The sequence below is a fragment of the Pogona vitticeps genome, chromosome 1 (genome assembly GCF_051106095.1).
Source record: "Pogona vitticeps strain Pit_001003342236 chromosome 1, PviZW2.1, whole genome shotgun sequence".
Classification (NCBI taxonomy): domain Eukaryota; kingdom Metazoa; phylum Chordata; class Lepidosauria; order Squamata; family Agamidae; genus Pogona; species Pogona vitticeps.
This window is the reverse complement of record NC_135783.1, coordinates 244,036,034-244,056,266: the sequence shown is the minus strand read 5'-3', so window position 1 is coordinate 244,056,266 and position 20,233 is coordinate 244,036,034. Positions and strand designations below refer to the sequence as shown.

The 20,233-nt window shown below is 40.0% G+C and overlaps 1 protein-coding gene across 6 annotated transcripts in view; it reads left to right on the top strand.

Annotated features, from left to right (window-relative positions):
• Nucleotides 1–20,233, top strand: part of SPTB (spectrin beta, erythrocytic) — a 148,062-nt gene that overhangs the window by 60,388 nt on the left and 67,441 nt on the right. For 5 of the 6 annotated variants that reach the window (XM_072985362.2, XM_072985359.2, XM_072985361.2 and 2 more), the window contains exons 3-8: nt 8,032–8,183; nt 12,191–12,364; nt 14,954–15,045; nt 16,687–16,767; nt 17,336–17,451; nt 19,194–19,306. In XM_072985362.2, the coding sequence (XP_072841463.2) occupies nt 8,032–8,183; nt 12,191–12,364; nt 14,954–15,045; nt 16,687–16,767; nt 17,336–17,451; nt 19,194–19,306 (728 nt within the window). Of the gene's footprint in view, nt 1–1,756; nt 2,007–8,031; nt 8,184–12,190; nt 12,365–14,953; nt 15,046–16,686; nt 16,768–17,335; nt 17,452–19,193; nt 19,307–20,233 lie in introns of those variants that run through there. The other variant, XM_078383485.1, reaches the window with a different exon arrangement.

The window sequence follows — 20,233 nt, the reverse complement described above, 5'->3', positions numbered from 1 at the left end:
AGCATTTCGGACGTTCCTTCCCCTTCTCCAGGGATGTGCCGTCCAAGTAGTCACGGACAATACAACCACGATGCACTACATAAACAAACAGGGCAGAACCCGGTCCCTCACACTTCTATATCTTGCAGTTCTGCTTTGGGAGTACTGTTACAATCACATCTTCCTGGTGGCAGTTCACATACCTACGGCCGACAACCAGTTGGCAGATGCCCTCAGTCGCCTATCCACACAAACTCACGAGTGGGAACTCGATGCATCAATTTTTCGTCAAATTTGTCAAAGGTGGGGCACACCACAGATCGACATGTTTGCCACAAGGATCAACAGAAAATGTGCCAGATACTGCTCCAGGGCAGGCCTCGGAGATGCCCTCATGGTACCGTGGGAGGACACCCTTCTTTATCTTTTTCCCACAATTCCTCTTGCTCTCAGGATGATAGTTCGCATCCGTCAAATGGCAGCTAACGCCATTCTTGTTGCACCCTTCTGGCCACGCCAGGCGTGGTTCACCACCCTCAGAGCGATGTCCTCCGACCACTTCGAACTTCCTCAAATCTCTCACCTCCTCACTCAGCACGGAGGCAACCTTCACCACCCGGATGTGCAATCCCTTCACTTGGCAGCGTGGAAGATTCTCCCTTAATCCAAGATGTCTTGCGACTGGCAAGGAAGCCCTCTACCACCCTCTTATATACAGTACATATAAATGGAACAACTTCTGCAAGTATGCTTCTTCTAAGGGTTTCTCACCCTCACCTGTCGCCCTATCTGACCTCCTTCACTACCTCATGCATCTCTTCGACCTAGGGTTGTCCGTATCCACTCTCAAGGTGTACATATCCGCCATCGTGGCGCACCAGCCACATAATTCTGCCTCAGCTAATCTCTTCTCCCATCCTACCCTCAAGCTGTTTTTGAAAGGCCTCAGCAACCTCCGCCCAACGGTTAAATCGCCCTTGCCTCAATGGTCACTACACTTCGTTCTTCACGCGCTGAGCCACTGGCGTCCACGGACATTCACCTCGTATCGTTCAAAACTCTGTTTTTGGTGGCTATCACCTTAGCAAGACGAGCTGGTGAGTTGGCCATGCTAAGGGTTGACCCCCCCTTATCTGCAATTCTTCTTGGACAAGGTGGTCCTCTACCTGGACACTTCCTTTGTACCTAAGATCACGTCTACCTTTCACCTGAACCAACGTTTGGTATTACCTCCTCTCTTTCCTAAGCCGTCTTCTCCTGTTGAAAAGATGCTCCACAGCCTCGATGTGCGCCGAGTGCTTGCCTACTATATGTCACGAACTAAGGACTTTAGACGTACATCCAAGTTGTTTATCTGCTTCCAGGGCCACCGTAAAGGTGAAGCAGCTTCATCTCAGACCTTATCTCGGTGGTTGGTTTCCACTATCTCTCTTGCTTATGAGTTGGCAGGCAAGGTACCTCCTGCTGGCCTTACGGGTCACTCAACTCGGGCAATGTCTACCTCTACAGCCCTTCTTTGAGGAGTGGACCTTGCGGACATTTGTAAAGCTGCAACATGGTCCCGCGTGTCCACCTTTATTCGACATTACAGACTGGACCTTCGAGCGAAAAGGGAGGCCAGTTTTGGGAGAGCTGTTCTCACTTCCTTACTGCAGTGACAGCACTCCTCCGGTAAGATAGCTTGCTACTCACCCTTTCGTGTGCATTCACAGAGGCCACGACGAAGAAGAGGAGGTTACCTACCTGTAACCGTAGTTCTTTGAGTGGACCTCTGTGAATTCACACGTCCTGCCCGGCCTCCCCTCTATCCGTCACTGCTTAATTGGCTCTTCTGTACTGGGAGCTTACCACTGGCGGATAAAATGGAACTGAGGATTCGGGCGGGCGGAGCATGCGCTATAGGGGCAACTCTTAATTATTCTGGTTTTTTCCTAAGCTCTAGAATGTTCCGGAGAGTCCGACGCAGGCGCGGACTTCACCCTTTTGTGTGAATTCACAGAGGTCCACTCGAAAAACTACGGTTACAGGTAGGTAACCTCCTCTTATCAATAAATGCAGTTTCCCATGTCATAATATGTGTAATTGTTCTAGGAAACCATTCTAACGTTTATATTAATGTAACATCTTATTAGCCAAAATGGCACAACATCTACACAAACTCCAAGAATCTCAAGATCACTTAACCAGGCAAGATATGCAAAAAGCCGTTGGGCTAGAGGTAGCAACAGAAAGCAAGTAAAACAGACTTCATCTTGAGGTCACTGTGTCTGCATGATGTCCTGAGATGCAGTGAAAGGGAATGTACAGTATCTGGAGACATTCAAATGAAGCTTTAGCATGCTTTTAGGTTTCACCTGAAGGGTGCTATAACCAAGATAGACAAAAAAGTTTGAGCCTTCATGGTTGAAAATATAAAATCCAGCTGTAAGCTTAGAACTACAGTAAACTCAGAACTTTCTCCATTCTGGGTGAAGCATAGTGCTTTTTGTACTGGTAGACATATATATCTGTATATCAAGATCAGTTAACTCAGATTAATTTAAGCTACATTATCCACGATAACTGTGAGGACAACAGGCTGATTGAAGACTGGCTGGAGTGAGAGGTGGTTGTGTCCTGTATTTGACAATGTTTGCAGACCAAGAGGATGGCAGCTTATGCCTAGAACATTGTTTGCCACTTCCTCTAATGGGTTCAAAAAGTACCCAGCTGTTATCTGTGATTCTTGTAACTACTGTGGCTATTCCGATTAACCCTGACACATGACTTAAGAACTGCATTGCAAAAGTTCCAGTCATGGAGGGCTGATACTCAAACTAAGCTCAGCCAAAGCTTACTTTGCTCCATCCTGACAGCTCTCTTGTGTTCAAGTGGGAGAGCTAACAGCATCACCTTGTCTCTTATGGCTGTTTCAGAACTATAGTGGGTCAGGAAGGGTGTGTGTGTGGGAAAATGCTAGTATCATTTAAATTAAATTACAGTGATGTATTTAGATGAGCTACAAACTGTTCAGTTAGTTTCTGCTGCAGGGAAATGTAATTAGCGCTGGAATGACTGCCAAATTATGAACATGCTGATCCTAATCAATGTCCTCAGAACATCTCCAGATTCATTTTTTGAGTGATCTGTGTAACTGAATTACATGAAGTCTATAAAGGTGTGATAGCAGAGAAGCTGGGTTCAGAAATATGTTTAATCAGCTCTTGTTCCTAATGCAGTTTTAAGGATGACTCATTGTGCTGCAGTAGGAAGAACTGAATAGCTCTGATCACCATGCAAGGACAACAAAGAAGTTAAAGACTCAGGCTTAGAGTCAGACTAGATGTTAGAGAAGGGGTGGACAATGTGAGCAGGGCTAAGATCCATTTTTCAGGTTTGACAAAAGCCTAAGGGCTACACTCTCCAGGGAGTGGGTGGAAGGGCAGGGGTGTGGTCAAACTAACTGGTATAATTGATTTAAGAAATGTTCTATAATTCAATGGTTGCAATAGGAAGGTTGCTACAATGTTTTTTATTCAGTGAAAGGTGGGTTTAATTAAAATAATTTTTTAAACTGAAAAAGCATCCCCATCCCCTCAGCTGGCCACATTTTAAACATCATAAAAAATTGGAAGGCTGGTGAGGGTTCAGGGGTTGCTCAAAACATGGCAAAATTGTTCCCCACAGTCCCTGGAGGGGTCAAGCAGACATTGTGAGCATCCCCCCTTATTTTTAAATTTTTATCATGTGCAGCTGGTGATTTCAGGAGTGCTTGAGTAATGCAAAATCAGACTGCATGTAGCCCAACTCCTATATAAGGAAGAATATATATTGCACGTGATTTAGCATGTTTGCTCTGTAAAGATAGGATTTGCTTTGGCAATCAGACTTAAAAAAATTTACTTGTCTACCTTCATGATCACTAACAAGACATGGGTAGGGAAGAGAGGAAAAGTGCCTGCTTTGATGATCTCTACAGGCCAAGAGCCAATTACTGTATCAAATTTGCCAACAACCTGAGAGTGGCAATCACCAAGGGCTGAGCTAAAGGGAAGGATGTGACCAAAGAAGCGAATTTGCATATTTCATATTTCTGAACTTTAATGCTGCAGTTCCCAACCTTGAGTAACCCAGGTCTTCTTGGACTGCAGCTACCAGAAGCTTTCACCACTAGCTGTGCTGACCAGGGCTTTTGGAACTTGCAGTCAAGAACATTTGGGTTACTCAAGGTTGGGAACCACTACCTTAATGCTCTTGTATGTATTGCAAGTACCTAGTGTGGTGTACTGCAGTGGTCCCCAACCTTGGGCCTCCAGATGTTCTTGGACTTCAGCTCCCAGAAATCCTGGCCAGCAGAGGTGGTGGCGAAGGCTTCTGGGAGTTGTAGTCCAAGAACATCTGGAGGCCCAAGGTTGGGGACCAATGGTGTACTGGACAGAATGATGGGCTAGGGTTCTGAAGACCATAGTTTGAATCCCCACTTGATCATAGAGACTCATTGGGGATGTGGAACTGGTAAAACCACTCCTTAAATGTCTCACATATCTATTATATACCTTGAAAACGCTATTAAGATCACTATAAAAGTCATTTCGTTTAAGCCATTTCTGATTTAATGGCACATGGCTAACTAACATACTGCTGCAATACGTGCTTAACTTAAAAAAAGAACATGATTATAACTGAAAATGTCAGATTCTTCCCTCAAAGAGCCAACTTTTTTAAAAGTTCAGCTTTTTTGAGGATGTGGAGGGCCCCAGTGGTACTGCGGGCCCCCTCCAACATGGTAGAATGGCTTCCCACACCTCTTACGGTAAGTGGCATAAGGGAAGTTTTTGATCAAGATTATTTGTCTTATTTTTTAAAAAGTTTTCGTGTGTGGAGGCCTGAGGCTGCCAGGATATTAGAAATCTGCAAAATGCCCCTGGGGGCTGTGTGTGCCCTCACAGGTTGTGTGTTGCCCACTCCTGTGCTTTGACAAAGAAATGCCTTCTAAATATGTGCTAAATTTTCCCCAGTTTGACCCTTACTTAATTTCACTTTCAGCCTGATTTTTCTGGTTCAGAATCATAGCAGATAATACACTTACCACGTTTTTAGGAGAGCTGGTTCCCTCAGGTGGTGAAAGACTTCTATTTGTCATATGCATTCTTTTCTCCTCATGTTTGCATACTGCATTCATTTGTCTATATTGTGTTTGCTTTCTTATTGATCGTTGGCATGAAAACACAGGCTTAATTTGCAGGTCTGTTGAGGCATGTATTTATAAGGGAGATCCCATTGTAGGAAGGATGATGAATTTAGCAAAGGAAATATATATTCTTTTTAATATCTAGTTTGATCCTCATTCTGTAGAAACCCTGAAATAGCATATGACAAATGTTTCTGTTCTTATAGTTCTGGTATATTATTACAGAGCTTGGAGTTATTAATGATAATGATAATGCACTAGTGTTAAATCAAAAATTAAGTATTTAACATTAATAGATTTATTAAAACTATGTAATTAAATCAATATAATGTAACTTTGATTGAAATCCACAGTACGCCCATTGAATCAGTAGAGATTTGATGAGAGAATTCTAATTGATTTAAATGGATCTATTCTAATTTTGAGTGGGACGTGGTGGCGCTGCGGGTTAAACCGCAGAAACCTCTGTGCTGTAAGGACTATAGATCTGCAGCAGTAAGATCAAATCCACTTGATGGAGTGAGCGCCCATAGCTTGTCCCAGCTCCTGCCTACCTAGCGGTTCAAAAGCATGCAAATGTGAGTAGATAAATAGGGACCATCTCGGTGGGAAGGTTCCGTGTCTAAGTCACATTGGCCATGTGACCACGGAAGATTGTCTTCGGACAAACACTGGCTCTATGGCTTGGAAACGGCCCCCTAGAGTTGAACACGACTGGACAAATTGTCAAGGGGAACCTTTACCTTTTTACTCTAATTTTGACTTGCTACACTAAACTAAGTCACAACTATAGTAGGCCCCTTTGAATCAATGAAACTTATGAAGTTGATTCACCAAATCCCTACTGATTCAGTGGGCCTACTCTAGTGTGACAAACTATACTAAGCAATAGGATTTCAACCTATAAATGTGTTGTTACATTAATTGTTAGTAATGTATTGCTTTTAAAATTAAAAATGATTTAAATGATTTAAAAGAGCCCAAATGGCCAGCCTACTAAAAGGATCCCCTAAAGTAGCAAATTAAAATAAAATGAAATGTTAATACATTTTCAAATTGCTAATGCCATTGTTCAATAAATAACTTTTAAACTTGTTTAAAAATTCATGAATCAGGGATAAAAATTTAATTTTTAATTGATACTGAGTTCTGGATCTCTCTCTCTCTCTCTCTTTCTCTCTGTGTGTGCATGCTGTGCGTGTGCGTACACACTCTATACCAAAATATGCCAGTATTTCGGTATCATGGATTCACAGATGGCAAAAGATTATTTGCAAAGGCTATGCTTTGTCTATGTTAAAACATGCTTTTTTAAATTGTGCTTCATCTGGTCACATACATTTTGAAAGAAGGGCTGCTGTATGTGATCCTGATCTGAATCATAGTCTTAATCTTGATCAGATGCTACAAGTTTCCTGCTGAAAATTCTCTCTTTCTGAACGTGTGATTTACTGCAAATAGCAGTTTCGTTGTCAGAAAGATTTGTGGTCGGATTCCCCTCTGATCTGGGAAGGGAACATAATCCGGTTCAGGTTCACACATGGCTGCTTTTCCTTTCAAAACAAAAACAGACATCTTAAGCACACTGCTGAAAAGTGTATTTAATGCGATGTTTAGTTTTACCCACATATCCTTATTTTGAGTTATTGGCTTCCAAAGTTCAGGGCTTCAAAAAAACTGGGATGTTTTGGCAAAGACATATAAAGGAAAGAAGAATATGTATTAATTATTTTGTAGCTTGCTGTGTCAGTTAGAGAGTGTGGTTATTTCTTTTAGGGTGTTTCACACACCAATGAGAGCACAACCAAGCAGGAATCTGAACCTAGTCATTTTGTTACCCTCACCCACGCTGTAGTCACCACACCATTATCATTCTCTTATGCACAATGATAAAAATGCTGTGCGAGGTTGAATACTGAATAGGGATTCAGAGGGAAGGTTTTCCCTGAGTGTTTCAGCAGCTATGTGTACTATTAAACTCTGCTCCCCAGTTCATCAGACCCACTCACTCTCGTGGGTCTTTTTCAGGGCCAGTGGCAATGATCACATATTTCACCCCAGGCCCCATAAACCTTCTGGATGACATTGGTGCCAGAAATTAATGGACAGATGGGAGGGGCAAGGAGCTAAGCGAGTCCCTAAATACTGACTTACACAAAGCTCCTTTTCAATTTTTTAGCATGTATATATTACTGAAACAGCTACATCTACATTGGCTTGGGCATGTCATGAGAATGGCTGATGGTCGGATTCCAAAAGATCTCCTGCATGGACAATTAGTGCAGGGAAATCACCCCAGAGGGAGACCACAGCTGCGATACAAGGACATCTGCAAGCAGGATCTGAAGGCTTTAGGAATGGTCCTCAACAGATGGGAAACCTTGACATCTAAGTGTTCAGCCTGGAGGCAGGCGGTGGGGCAGCATGGCCTCCTGCTTTTTGAAGAGACACTTGTCCAGCAGGCTGAGGCAAAGAAGCAGTCCCGAAAACAGCAAAATCAGGAAGCTGGACAGGAGACAGATTGTATTTGTCTCCAGCGTGGAAGGAATTGTCACTCTCGAATTGGCCTTCTCAGCCGCACTATATGCTGTTCCAAGTCCTCTGTTCGGAGCCCATTACCATAGTCTCTTGAGACTGAAGGATGCCTAATCTTTCTGACTTTGGGAACCTTACCTATTATTGCTATTTAAATCTTTTTCTGAAGCTATGAAACCCCAAAGTAGAGTAACTTAAAGCAAAAACATGTCTCTGAGATTTTCAGACTATCGTAATTCCACTCATTGCCAGATACTGCGCCTCTGCTTTGCTAGGCAGTATTTATGCAACTCTGTGTTAAATTTATGAGCAATTGGGTTTAATAACAATCTTTTATCTATTTTCAGATGAGCGGGAAGCTGTACAGAAGAAAACCTTCACCAAATGGGTGAACTCTCACCTGGCACGTGTAACCTGTCGCATTTCTGATCTCTACCAGGACCTCCGAGATGGCCGGATGCTAATCAAACTGCTGGAAGTGCTTTCTGGAGAGCTGCTGGTAGAATTCTTTCTTATTTTCACTCTTCTCTAGAAGTAAGAATGCACAAGAAATGGGGAATGTTGCCTTAATAGTACTGCAATGTTCTCTATATGGGGCTGCCCTTGAGGCTGACCCAGAGACTACAATGGGTCCAGAATGTGACAGCCAGACTGGTGGTTGGTGTGAGCAAATTTGATCACATCGCCCCGGTGCTGGCCAGCCTACACTGGTTACCTACTGTGTCCTGGTTCAGGTTCAAGGTTTTGACACTCAAAGCCTTCATGGTATGGGACCACATTACCTGTCAGAGCATCTTTCCCCAGTGTCATATGCCAGAACCACCAGATCGTTTCAGGCCAGGCTCCTCCAGGTAGCCACTCTGAGAGAGGCCTAAAGCACATGGTAGAGTCTTCTCTGTAGTGGTACCAATACTATGGAACCGGCTCCCGGAGGAGCTACACCTGGCCCACTCCATGTGCTTTTAGGAGACAGTAGAAAGCATTCTTTTTCAGAGAGGCTTTTCAATCTGATTCCAGTTGAGTATTTCACCACCAGCTTTGCATTTCTGTCATAATTTGTTAGTGCCACTGGTTTTTGTTTGTTTGTTTGTTTGTTTTCTAATGCTCTGCCACATTACTGCTATTTATGGTATATTTTAGTGTTTTGTCATGAAGCTTTCTTTTAATCCTTTGTAAACTGCCCAGAATAGTGCTTCAGCACTAATAGGGTGGCATAGAAATGAAATGAAATGAAATAAACACACACACACATACAGTACATGCATGCATACATACATATATACATATATACTGAAGGGAAACAATTGGCATTCAAAACAAAATTTCATGGCCTTCCTAAAAGTACTTCCATTTCATTTTAGAAAATAACATACAATTTCCATATAGATTACCAGATGTGTAGCTCATGATACAGATAAGCTACACATGCAGGATTTTCCTGGTAGCCACGGCCAAGCCACAGCCCAGTGTCTCCAATGCAAAACATTAATGTAATTTGTGAAGTCATTCTGAGACATGCTGGCCAAAGTTGGTTTATAGAGTAACACTGGTGTTACTCTATAGCAATCGTATAACTCACAGCAGCAAACCTGTTTTTAATTAATTGCTCTTTGTAGCCAGTTGCGTGGCTTGGCACAAGAGCAGAAATCCAAATGGTGACTGATTAATTACCGGCCATTTGCCACTCCAGAGTTATATCACAGTTCTACTACTAGTATAACTCCACAAAAGGATTTTGGCTACTGTTATTTATTTATTTATTTATTTATTTATTTATTTATTTATTTATTTATTTATTTATTTATTTATTTATTTATTTACACATACCCCACCTAGCTGGTAATTGTGACCACTCTAGGCGGCTTACAACACAAAATATAAAACAAACAAATATATATAACATAGTTTACACAATTAGAATTTTTTTTCTCCAAGATGGCAAGAAAAACAATATAAATTATAACAGAAAAAGAGGTGAAAAAATTAGGAATTAACTGGAAGGGGGAAAGGCCTTTAAAACAACTGTTTTGTCTGCTGTCTTTTGTTCTCTCCTCTTTTCAGCATATAGCACTTTAGATAAAGTAAGGCAAGGATGGGCACATTCCAGAGGCGATGTGGGAACCACTTTGTGTCTCATTGAACTCATTGGAGACCACACTTCCTGAGATGGCACAAATGCCATCTCAGGAAACCTAGTTAGGAGGAAGGTATGCAGGTATCAGTTATACACTGTTCAATTGCCACTAATTCCCTTGAGCTGCCAATGGGTAGCCTACTCAAAATTTTCATGTTCTCAAATCAGTAATAATTTAAAGCACTTTATGTGCTACAAAACTTCATAGAACCATCAGTCCGGGATGAAACGTAGTTCCACTTTAGCTGATCTTGATCTCCAAGACATGATCCTCCATGTGGCATGCTACACAAATTTATTTATTTAAAATAATTTTAGCCCACCTTTCTCCTAAAAAAGTAACAAGGCAACTTACATAATTAAAATTATATTAAGAACTAAACATACTAAATTCTTCAAATATTTAAAAAGAATCAAATAAACATCATATTAAAAATGTTATGTTAAAACATTACTAAAAGCTCCCATAAATATTTTTCAAATAGATGATTGTGTTAGTCTGTTGCAACATGTTAAGTTATGTATAACAATCAGTGCTCCACTCATGGATTTGCAGTGAGCATTTCTTAAATAACAATATTCACTCACTGAGATGGGGAGAATTGTGGAACAATACTTTTTCAGTTCCTGTGCCCTAAAATCTTTCCTCTTTCTAAGATACATTCATGACTTTTTTATCATTTGGATTCATGGCAGAGTCACTTGAAAAAAAATTCTTCAGAAACTTGAAGCTAGAGTAATCTACACAACAGGTACTGTTTCTGAAAATACAGCTACAGGATTGGCATCTGAACGCTACAATACATTGAGAAATCACCAATCACTAAATGTAGTTACATGTCTTCAGCTTCTAACCAGTACACGCCATAATGTTTATTGTCTATTGCCAAGCCCTTCAATGTAACTGCATCTGCTCAGATCCACAAGACATTGAGTCAGAACTAATGGATTTACAGCAGGCATTTCTTAAACTACAGTATCTGCTCAATGAAGTGAAAAAACAAATTCGGTCTTCAAGGGCACTCTGTTACACATCTTAAAGTAACTGTTGCAGAGTAAAGGAGTTTTTAAAGTAGAGAGAGAGGACAAGAGCTGAAGTGGGCTATATTGAAGGATTCCATTACTTATATGTCAAAAGGATAAATGAGGAGCAATAATTCCAAAAACAATGAATGTATTAATATTCTGTATTCTTCCACAGTCCTGGGTATAACTATATCAAAAAGTTATTTTCTGTGACATAATTCTACAGACACACAACACACTTGCTGAAAACCATTTGACTGCTGATAACAGAATGTCTGTATAATCAGCACTTTGACTGGATGTCTAGGTAATCAACACTTTGATGTCTATGAAATCAAAGCTTTATTTATTTATTTATTTATTTATTTATTTATTTATTTATTTATTTATTTATTTATTTATTTATTTATTTATTTATTTATTTATTTATTTATTTATTTATTTATTTATTTATTTATTTGACTTTTGAAACCCTATTATCTATTTGCCACCTCTTTTTTTGCATCTAATTTCACCCCCCCCACCCCTTTATCATGTCCTCTGTGCATATAAACCTGAGGACTAAAAGTTCACATTAAAATAAATCTGGTGCTCTTTAAGGTAACACAACATTTTTGTTTCTACGTTTGTTATACATCCCATAAGCAAGTATCAGCATTAAAACAAGATGACATTCTCTCCCTCCCCCTCCCCATTCATTTGTGTAAAATGAGATATAGGAACGGGGAGGGTATGGATTTGTTTCCAGTTCAGTGATGCAGTAGCAAAATCATCTGCTATAGTTGGAAGACCTCGTGGGGAGATTTGCTTGTTTTCCACATGTCACACACTACCTACTTCTAAGGTAAGTTGTCCTCTTGAAAACATGAGAATTACACCTTGGAGTTGAGGATTGTTTCACATAGAATTGAGCTTCATCATCTTCATTGTTGGGCAGTGCTGTGACATGATGTATATCTCATGTCAAAAACCATAAAATGCTTTAGATTGTATTGTTATGCATTTGAGACCTCAACATTTTTAGTAGGCTATCTCTTAGGAACCTAAGGGGATTAATAGGAAACTTTGCAGTGTACAGCTGAGAACTATGTGTCTTTTACTGAGTGTAATTGGATTTCTGTGCAAGTGGAAGCAAGCCTTGCACTTTCCTGTGCCAGCAAAGGCTTAGAAACTGCACAACTGAGGCTTTAAAGTATTACAACTACTGCAAAAACTGGATGTCCTGTCCCCACTACGTTGATCCAAGGTGGGTACTTGCTTACTGTACAGGAGCCGTGGATAGGGGCTTATACTGTAGATACTTTTAACATAATTTTATAAGAAACCACTTTTAATCTATTTCACAGCCTAAGCCCACCAAGGGGCGAATGCGAATCCACTGCCTGGAGAATGTGGACAAGGCTTTACAATTCCTCAAGGAGCAACGTGTGCATCTAGAGAACATGGGATCTCATGACATTGTTGATGGCAATCACCGTTTGGTGTTGGGTCTCATCTGGACAATTATCTTGCGCTTCCAGGTGAATGGTGTGCCTGAAGTATTTTTAAAAAAAATGCAAAAGTAATCAGTAGAAAAACATGTTCTGGCAGCAGGAGGAAACTGGAGGCAGATTTATTGTGTGAATTGTCATACTATGAGAAATAATTCTTTTTCCTAGACCATTAGTTCCCATAGTCCTGGGTATAACTATATCAAAAAGTTATTTGGACTTGGACCCAGAAACTCTGGCCAGCACAGCTGGTGGTAAAATTCTGGGAATTGCAGTCCAAAAAGACCTGCGTTACCCAATGTTGGGAACTACTGTCCTAGACCAGTGGTTCTTAACGTGGGCGATAATGCCCCCCAGGGGGCGATTTCATTTTTCAGGGGGGCAGTAGAACGAAAAGGGGCGGTGTGGGGGTGCTGGAGCAGAAGGGGGGCAGTAGGGGGGCGTTGGAACAAGCTAAACCTGTGAAGATGGCTGCAGCCTTTTTACAGTGTGCATGACTATATATTTTCCTCCAATCTTAATTTAGTTTCAGAGTTTTTGTCTTGAAATTTTTAGTTCCTGCATTGCGGTTTGTTTTTATGCCCTTTTTGTACTGTATTTCTTTTTGCGTCTTAAAATTCGCTTACAACTAAATAATTAAATGTTACTTTTTGGGGGCATTTCAGTTTCTTGGAATTGAATTTTGTTTTCAGCGGTCATTGGATTTAAGTGTCTTAAATAAATAAATAAATAAATAAATAAATAAATAAATAAATAAATAAATAAATAAATAAATAAATAAATAAGATATCATCACCGTGGGGAGGGGGGCGATGATAACTTCTTCAATGGCTCAAGGGGGCGTTTCTTTCAAAAAGGTTAAGAACCACTGTCCTAGACTATTAACAACCCTCCTTTCCTCAGTAAGGATTTTGTGTAGTTTGGATGAACTCATAACTTTCACTGTTTGTTAATGAACTTGACTTTATTTCTTTCAACTCTTTGTGCCTCTAAAGGGTATAAAAAAAGAAGGAAGGAGTAGGGAGTTCTGGACATCCCAGGAAGGGAAAGTCTACATACTATGGGGCTGGGAGAACAAACTCATGAACATTCGCTGGAGCTACGAGCTCAGTTTGAACCTTTCGGTGCAACTGTTAATGACAATTCCCTTGTATGTAGTATACAGAAAAAAATATTTTATTTTGTTTTTACTTTTTTTTGGAAACTCCTGCCAAATGAACATTTGTGTCAGAACTTCTTTTAAGTCAACTTTAGTCTGGATTTGAATATTTGTTCTATTTGCTTAGACTAATTAATTGCACACATGTGCAAGCACAGATGCACATACACTCTTCTACTATAAAACAATCATCCCTCATGATTGTGCTAATCTGACTCATTGTGATATGAGTGTTTGCTGGATTTCAAAGCAATTCAGGTGTAACTCTTTTCGCAGAAGAATTAAATGTTCTACACTGTCCAGCCCAAGCCATTTGGGTTCCGAAGATACTTTCTGTGAGCTGGATGATGTTGGGATGGGCCGTGAGGTACTCACATGTTTTTTTTACACTCTGCGTAAAAAAGACAATTACCACCCACAAATTCCTGCACTAAGTCTGTGGTTGTAATTTCAACGCACGAACAAGAATTCTTTGCTTTGGGCTATCCCTATTACAAAGGCAGGCAAACAGCAGGTCTTCCCTTTTACACTTCTACAGCTATGGGCTGGTTTCACCCTAACCCTTTTTCAAAGAAAAGATGTTTTTGGAGAAACACAGCCTTGTGCACTTTGGTGCCATCATATACATCACATGTCATAATACTGCCCAGTAGTGAACATGATATATAGCTTGTTGTAAATGCTCTTTATAAAAATAATAGCCAGGATTAATAAGCCAGAAAGTTTTATTTTAAACAAACCCACAGAAGAATGGAAAGATTAAATGAACAGTTTAAAAAGAAGAGAAACAAACTTTCAGCAGTTTCTTCAGTATATAATCATAAGCCTTTACTTTACTTGTTTAGATAGATAGATATGTATACTGTGCAAATTTAGAATAACTTCCTCCCTGCCCTCAAGAATTTTAGTAATATGAAAGAAAGTAAACTGATTAATTGTTTCCTTGCTCTGGCTGTCTTACACGGACTATTTTATGGCAAGTGATCATTGTTAAATTATGGCTAAAATCCTCTTACAAAACCTTACATTGCATAAGGTTGATCATGCCATCAGCCACAGTCTTTTTCAGTTCCTGCCATCTAAGGTTTTGATGCTTCTTTGGGATCTGTTTTGTTGTGAGGAAACCATTGGGGGCCATGGGAAGGGGGGGGGGAAATAAGTGAATAAGTATTTAAATTCCAAAACCTACTGTTATCAGTGAAATCATCCCACTGGCAGCAACTTTCAGAAATTAAAGATTCCCCTCATCCCTTGAATCCCAATAACGTCCCTAAGGGAGCCTTGGACCCTTCAGTGGAGGGATTTGAAATTTTTAATTTCCAAAAATATCATAGTAACTAATGAATCATCAGCCTCAAGCAAGGTGAAGTTGTGCAACAGGATTTCAGCTAATGTGTGATAAGAGTTTGATACACACAGGATCAAATCATGCAATGTGAAATACTTTTCTGTCCATTTAGATCCAAGACATCATTGTTCAGACTCAAGAAGGCCGGGAGACCCGCTCTGCAAAAGATGCATTGTTACTGTGGTGTCAGATGAAAACTGCAGGGTATGATGGCTACCAATATTTCATCCCAGCTGCAAGCAGTTGATTTAAGCATGCTGTATCTATTAAGGAAATGCTAAGCAATCTTTAGTGGAGGACTGTATGGTCACTGGCCATGTTCCCATTAGTTTTATATCACTGAGAGTAAGACACATCTCTAAGCGCTGTTAGAGTATACCATAAAAGTCAGAGCTATCTGAAGTAATACGATAAGGGTTTATTAAAATGTGCCTGCCAGTACTTCTGTCACTGGTCTTGCAATGCATTTTATGTCACTACATTCTGTGTGCCCTGTAGTGAATTCAAGAACAACTTTTTTTCTTGCCGTTTTTCTTCATGTGGCTCTTGTGAGTGAGTCCCAATGTTTTTGAAGAAGTCTCTTTCGGATTTGTTTATGTTTGAAACTAAAAGAATCTATTGAAGTGCTCTGTTGTTATTGCAGTTTTGACAGGAATCCAGATGCTCAGAATGAGAAGCCAAGATCCTAGGGCAGCATATGTCTGAGTCTTTGTTATGAAGCTACTGTGTACTTTGCCAGTCAGTTTCATGTTTCATGAACTGAGCTGGCAATGTGGAGGCTGATTATGCATTTAGATCTCTCTATAGAGCTTATTTATGCCTCACTTTAGATGTCTTAAAAACTAACAAAAGGTACAACAGCTGGTTCACCTTATGACATGTTTATCTTAACATGACCAGTTCAGTGTGAATACAGCTAGAATTGAGAATATTACCATTTGGACAATGAGGGTAATAGTTACTAGAGCAACCCTTTTGGCTAAGATCAAGTGTAATAGTACTAAGGTGGAAGTCTGCAGCTGTCATGCATGAGCTATCATTCCTCACATGCCAGTTGTCCCAAGTCTCCAAAGTTTTATTTAAAAGTTTAGTCCAGCATGTTGTATATGGATTTAAGCAAAGAAGTGTGTGAACCTCCTAGTCTTATATGCCTGTATTAATTCCCCAAGTATGGTTTCTTGTGTAATCAAAATGCAGCTTCAGTACACAAGAAGAAATTAACAGAAGAGTTGAGGGAACTGTAAGATTTACAGAAATGTGAAAACCTGCTAGGAAAAAAAAAAGCCTAAGTGGGAGAATGAAAAAGAGGCCATTGAGGATCAGGCATGCTTATTCAACAAAGAATGGAAAATTGGTATGGAGAGAGAGGTTACAGGAAGAATGAAATGGCACATACTGGAAAAAATTGTGGTAGTTAGCTGGAGCCCTAAACTTAGGCCTTCCGCACTCTAACCTTTTGTTGCAAGCTCCATCTGTTTCATCTGTTTATGTAAAAGCAACGGTCCATTGTTTCATTATCCCCTTGGTTGATGCTGGAAAATCAGAATTGCACATCCAACTCAAACATTTATTTGTGGATTGAGGAGTGTTTACATTTCCAAATACAAACTGTATGTCTACATTCCTTATGATTATGGGGCAAATAGCATTTGGAAATACTGGTGTTTTCAAAGGTACAAGAAGTGACTTGAAAATGTAGCTGCTGTCAAACACCAGTTGCCATTTCACACTTCCATTTAGGGGAAATTTTTTTCTAACTGCATTTAGATTATAATTTATAACTTTTACCTTATGAACTGAATTTATAATTCCTTTTGTTCTCCTTCCTTTCTCTTTGTAACACAGCTATCCTCATGTAAACGTCACCAATTTCACCTCCAGCTGGAAGGATGGATTGGCTTTCAATGCCCTTATTCATAAGCACAGGTACAAACTGGAAGGGCCCTGCAGAGTTCTGCAGTGTTTTGGTTGATGTGATGCATTAAGCTAGCCTACTAGAGGTTACCTTCTCATACATTTCATGATCTTTCTTTCATGAGCTCTGCCTCCTTCCCTCCATCAGTCTGCTTATAAGTCTCAGTTAGTGCTATTTCTATTTCTGATGTTTGAAGGTGACACTTCATTGCTTATTTAGCTGAAATAGCAGAGGCTACTCACAAAAAGGTGTCAGCAGGCCAAGCTTATGGAAATAAAAATATTTAGAGAAATGACTAATACAGCGGGGTGGAATCTTTAAAAAAATCTGGTGAGGACTAAATATACTCAAGGGTATAACAGTAAAGTGTTTTGGGGTGGGTAACTGAAAAGTGGGTGTGAGAGGTGATGGTAGAATGGAATTTCTTGGTAGAAGGAATTGCTAGCTGACTGAAATCCTAAACAGAGAGTACTTTGTATTACAATAATTTGTAAAATAACTTCCAGTTATTTTTGTCTGCTAGAATTGACCTAATCTACTCATATTTTATATGGTTTTCTCCCCGCTCCTAATATGTAGGCCTGATCTGATTGACTTTGAGAAACTGAAACACTCAAATGCTAGGCACAACTTGGAGCATGCTTTTAGCGTGGCAGAGCGGCAACTTGGCATCACTCAACTTCTTGATCCAGAAGGTGAGTCTGTTTGGCTCAGTGCCTGCCCTTTTAAAACTGAGAATTCAGCTGACATAACAGATACGAGTTATATAAGCAAAGTGGTTTTAAGGACTACACAACTGGCAGTTCAGCTGAAGAATCCTTTTTATGTAGTTCCAAAAATCTGGCTGAAGAAGATCATGGAGAAATAACATACGTGGAAATAGATGCAAAGCTCAGACCTTTTTTTGTGGATGTGTCCTTTCCTGAAGCACTCCACCAGTAAGCTCCCCAGTTCAAGCCCCTTGGATGTGAAAGGAAGCTGCACATGTCTGTGTTAATGTTTACATGGCCCCTAAAGACCATCTGTTATTTTGACTGGATGCTTTAAAACATTTTTAAAAGATAGAAATAATTTTCTTGGGGGGAAAACCACTACAATATACCCAGATACATCCAAATTGTATGTGTGCAGATCTTCTTTATAATTATGATGATGAATGTGATGAATACAGAATTCTGTGGTAGCTCTTCTTCCTGTATTACGTGGGTGAACATCCATAGTTCCCACAATGAAAGAACCCAGTTTTTATGCACAGTGCACTGAATGAAAGGGAAAACTTACAGGGCTGAGAAAACTGTGTGCATGTTACACCTACCTGCACAAGTAATCATTGGATCTGACATAGTCAGCTTATGCCTAGCCAAAAAAAAAAAAAAAAATTAATTCATTAATTGCCAGGCAGAGTTTCTTTTAAGCCAAGGCGCAGGGTGCACTGGTATTCAGCGTCATGACTGAGTCTTGATTGATTTGGCTCTAGAACAGGTGGGTAATATTTCTTTGAATGTGTATAGATTGCTTTTTCATTACTGAGGGACAGCACCAGTCCTCAACTGCTGAGATTAGGAGGAAGGCCATCAGACAGCAATCCATGCCAAAAGAAATTCCAATGGTAGTGGACTAGGAATGGCCAAAAGCCTCTAACACTGGCACAACTGCTCTTGCACAGGTTGATCTCAGATCTATTAGCAGAACTGGATCTGCCAACATAATTGCTATGCTGGTTGAGTTCATGCAGCAGAAAAGCCAAGAAAGAAATGAAGAACGAAGGAGCCCGGGAGGAGTAAATTATGCCAGATCCAAACCCTTATCAACTAAGATGCACAGCTACTGTGCCAGCACAAAGTTAGATCAGGGTCAGGGTAGTCCTAAGTAATTTCTGACTTCTTTAAACTGGTTGGGGCTTGGATTTAGCACAGCCTCAGCTGGGATTTGTCAGTTTTGCCAGCTCTTAGCTATCTTGGTTAGTTAGGATTGTTTCCTAAGTCAGTAGCTATAATTTCTGCATCCTAGCCCCTTATGTTTTGCAAATGAAGGGTGATTAGTGGAGTAATTTGGCATTCTGATTTCTTGCAGTGCAGTTATCTACACTGTAGCATTGTTGCCTTATGTTTCATATTTCCTCCCTGGGTTCACTGCCATTGAGTTTATAATTACAGTATTTGTTGTTGAGGGAGGATATTATCAGGAAGTTAGAGTCATTTTACACATTTTACTCTCCAACACAGAGGTATGCATGCAGAAAACTTAATTCTTACACAACTAGCTTTGCTCCCATGCATTCCATTGTTTTCTTATCTGAAATTGGCTAGGCAGTGAGATGGTGTGCACTGCTACATTGTGTTGTGCTGGAGGAATGAAAGTTCACATAAAGTCCACGTTGGCTGGCCATTCTTTTCAAACCAGTTATCTTTCTTTTGACAATCTCTTTGCTGTTCAGACGTCTTTACAGAGAACCCAGATGAGAAATCCATCATCACCTATGTAGTTGCTTTCTACCACTACTTCTCCAAGATGAAGGTACTTGCCGTTGAAGGGAAGAGAGTTGGAAAGGTAAGGCTAAGGCCTTATGACCTCTCTGAGTAGTAGACCAATTTTATTTATACATTTTACGGAATCTTTGCTGCTATTCTTAAAATGTTTTTGTTATTATGAGCAATTCTACTCTAAGCCATAATGATTGACAGTTGTAAACAATAAAAGTGAGAAATATGTTGTAAAATTGTCTTCCTGTCTTTTAACTATTTTTATGGCTTTGGTGACTTTCTTCACATACATAGCTTAGTTCATTCAGTAGATCTTCCTTGAATTTTTTTCAAGGGTGGACAACCTCAGGTTTTGGAGTCCTTGTTAGACACACTAGGTAGAATCCAGCAAGAGCTGCACTGTGACCACTGATTTTGTCACTGAAATACTGTGGCTCCTCATCTTCAGCTTTCTGTGGCATCATAGAATTTTGCTAGCCTGTGGAGCAGAACCTCCTTCTCTTCCAGAAAGGAAGGGAAGACATTTATTTCTTATAGTGGTGTTGCTGCCAGTTTTCAGTGGCAGCAGCAAGTAGAGGAACATGGAAGTGGGAGTGATGCAAAAATGGCCTGAAGGAATCACCCTTGTTCTAGTATGGAATTATTAATACTGACTGCTGGTAAGATAGTTACTGTTTATAATGATGGCGAGTTTCATACAGAAGAGTTTTGCCCCTCCTTTTCAACTGCATCTCACAAGGCAACTAGTTTCCTCCATTTTAAATAAGATTCATGGAAGCCACTGAGAACTAAGCCAACCCCTCCACTTTCTTCTGTTTCATATTGATGTGAACTGTGGCTAACATGGAAGGAGTCAGAGATTGGTTTTATAGGTACAGAGATGGAGGTGGAAATGCAGCTAGAATATAGATAAGCAAATTTGTTGTTATTAGATGGAGGTGGAAATGCTGTTTGTAATTCATTGGGAAAAATAAGATAGAATATTAATTATAAT